The sequence below is a fragment of the Theobroma umbraticum genome, unplaced genomic scaffold (genome assembly GCF_002168275.2).
Source record: "Theobroma umbraticum cultivar Fairchild unplaced genomic scaffold, ASM216827v3 scaffold_12.0, whole genome shotgun sequence".
Classification (NCBI taxonomy): domain Eukaryota; kingdom Viridiplantae; phylum Streptophyta; class Magnoliopsida; order Malvales; family Malvaceae; genus Theobroma; species Theobroma umbraticum.
Genome location: NW_018397272.1, coordinates 2,872,483 through 2,875,803, shown reverse-complemented (window position 1 = coordinate 2,875,803; position 3,321 = coordinate 2,872,483). Strand labels below are relative to the sequence as shown.

At 35.0% G+C, this 3,321-nt stretch overlaps 1 protein-coding gene across 1 annotated transcript; it reads left to right on the top strand.

Moving 5' to 3' along the window:
- Positions 1–3,317, top strand: LOC110426828 (uncharacterized; the record flags this gene model as incomplete). Its single annotated transcript, XM_021442128.1, has 2 exons — positions 1–1,627; positions 2,143–3,317. Coding segments are annotated over exons 1-2 (1,344 nt in total), but the record flags the coding sequence as incomplete, so codon positions are not given.
- Positions 3,318–3,321: the final 4 nt, after the last annotated feature.

Below are 3,321 nucleotides of genomic sequence, written 5' to 3'. Positions count from 1 at the left end.
GAATCCCAAAGTGGCATTTTGCGTAATTTTCCGACAGATTCTACCTCTTTTAGTAACTTCTCCGTTTTCCTCCAGCCATCGGAGATCACCAATCAGATTCCTATAAATAAACCTTGCCCTAACTTTACCCATTTTGCCATCCCAAATTAAATCCGTCTCGATTTCTCTCGTTTTTTAGCTAAAATTCCTTCAAATCTTTCGTTGTTGTTTCTTCAATTCGATTCTCACCCGTTTATTGGTTTTCTCCTCTTTCATTTGATCCTTATTTCACCCATTCCCGTGTCTTGAATTCGATTCTAGGGTTAGGGTTTTGAAAATTCTTCGATTTCAAAAGGGCGTTTCTTTGATCTGTACATTTTGATTTTGGATTTTCTTTTTATCGATTCAATTTCTCCTGGGTAGTTCGAATTTTTCTGGTTATTCTTAAATCTCTAAACTTTATAGTGATTCTTTTATTCCCAAGTATCTCTTTTTTATTCCTTTTATTTTTCCCGTGTAAAATAGCTAAAAATAGTAAAGTTTCTAATTCTATACCTTTATTTCTTGCAAATCAGTGTTTAATTATTTTAAGAAGCATAATTTTTATTTATCCAGTTTTTTAATTTTATTTACTATTTCCTGGTTCTTTTAAATTTCTCAACTGATTGGTCAACGAATTCTCAGGTAATAACAAGTCCATTTAGCTCAATTATGCAAAATATAGACTTGCATTTTATTTTCAACTCTAATTAATAGTTTAAAAGATTTTTTCTTTTGTAATTAATTCATTTAAATGCGATTTCATGCTTTTTTAGCTGTTGGGTACTTTGATAGTTAAAAAAATACAGTGATAAAAATGCTAATTAAAATGGTTAATATTTGAATGTTGGTTTTTAACAATATCGTTTTTTGGATTAGGTCTTAAAGAGAAAAAAGGAAAATGGTATATAGTAATCTTGAAATCTAGGAAAAATAAAGGTTTGATTCTTTATATCAGTGGAAAAGTTTAAAATTAAAATTTTCTGTGGTGTTAATTTGGCTTTTGCCTTGGTTTTTTTTTCTTTTTCACTTTTGAAATCTAGCATGATATGCTAACTGTTTATATTTTGATTCTCTGTAATTTGGCATGTTTACATTTTTCCTGTTTTCGTTTGTCTTCAAGGCTTGCAGCCTGCTCTTATTATAAAATGCAAAGCTGCTTCTTCTTCCTTTTCTTTTTTTAATCTTTGTTTGGTATTATTTATAATTTGACTCTTGTCTGCAAGATAGGTTCTTTTTTGTAAGTGCTGGATATGTTCTTCCTCACTGCCATTTAAAGTTGTGGGTGTACAACTCAAGTTAACTCGGTTGACTCTTAACAACTATGTGAATACTTTTCCTTCATTCTTCCAATCTAGGCTGCATTCCTTGAAGGATATAGAAAAGCGAAGTCCTTTCTTATACAAATCTTCTGGTGCATAAACTTTTATGCTCTAAAATATGATTACTTATTACTTGCAGGTTAAAATGATTCATAAACGTCCTTATGTTGATGACTCTCAAAGGGTTGTTTGTAAGCATCCAAGGCAATGGGAAAATACCAGCTGCTTTGCTTCAGTTGTCAATGGTGTTCATCCTAATGGTGCTCTCCACAACCATCAAATTTCTGGTACTACAATTTTAATATGTCTATAAACTTTATGCATAACTAGATAACATGTTCTTGGATTGGGCATGCGATTTTTACTTTAGAAATTGCATGTATTGCATTCTGTGACCCATGATACTGAGCTTGATATTATTAGGTAAACTTATGTAGGCTTTTAGCCAACTCAATCTTTGCATAGTGGACTTAAGATACTATTCAATTAGTCAAGCACAGATACATGAGCATGTGTTTTCCAAGTGTCAAACAAAAGGTGGATTTTGTTTTAGTTCATTGATTAAATATGTGGAACATTCACTTGATGAACCTGCCTATGATACTTTTTGGGAATGTGGTTGCACAGCTCTAATACTATGTGCACTAAATGTGTTATGTTTTTTAACGTGGCAAAATAATTGCCTGCATATGTTTCATTGATTACATCAGATTAGGTGCATAAGCCTTATGACCATACCTAGCCAGTCAAGTTAAAATATTCAGTAAGTTTCTCTAACTGATAGAGTTTGAATTTGAAGAAGGTAAATGGGAGGACATTTACAGTAAATGCCAAGATGAAGGTAGGTTTGATGAGGATCCATGCAACAAAGTGATAAGTGGAGCCAATAAGGAATTTGAAACTAGTGCTTCTTGTTCTGTTCCTCATTTTTGGTGGGTAAACAGCAATGGCATAGATGCAGATACTGAGCCAGAGGTGGCAGTTCATCTTCCATTGTTTCCTGAATATTTTGCATCTGGACATCAAATTAGGGCTTTTCTTCATGCTGATGAGATCTATTCATCTATTCTTTCTCCTCAAAAGCGAGTTTCTATTGGACCAGAGCATCAAGCTGATATTCCAGAATGGAGGCAACAGGGTCTGAAGAGCTCTTCAGATTGTCTAGATGCATCGGATCCCCAAGTTCCCCTTAAATCATCATGTGCAAGCCTTATGGGTGATGATGATGATCATCAGAAGAAGATGATGGGTACTTGTGTCATTCCAATGCCTGATTCTGAAACAACTGCAAAGTTTTGCCGTGAAGATGTGGGACACAGAATTGATTGTGAGTGCCTTGATCAGGGTTCTATCAGATGCATTAGACAACATGTGACAGAAGCAAGAGAGAAACTAAGGAAGAACCTTGGGCCGGAAATATTTGAGGAGTTGGGTTTCTGTGATATAGGGGAGGAACTTGCAAAAAGATGGACTGAAGAGGAAGAGCTAGCATTTCAAAATGTTGTCTTTTCTTACCCTGTGTCATTGGGTAAGAATTTCTGGGATCATCTCCCTGCAGTTTTCCCTTCCCATAGCAAGAGGGACCTTGTCAGTTATTATTTTAATGTCTTTGTGCTTAGAAAACGTGCTGAGCAGAATCAATTTGACCCTGTAAATATTGATAGTGACAATGATGAGTGGCAGACAGCTGAGTGTGGAATTCCTGCAGATGATGATGACTCTGTTGTGGAATCTCCAACTGATCAAGGAACTTCTGCTCATTTTGAACACAACCATGTGGAAGATTGCCATGAGCATATTGAGGATGACGATGAGGATGGGGTTGATTCTTCCGGAAATGTTGTTGCTGATATTTGTAGAGCTGCAACTTATGAAGAAGATGAGGGAGATATAGATGAGATTTCAGTACATGTTGAAAGTTTCATTGGTAATTGTGATAGCTGTGACTTTCAGCTTTCAAGTAAGGTTCAGGGGAATAATG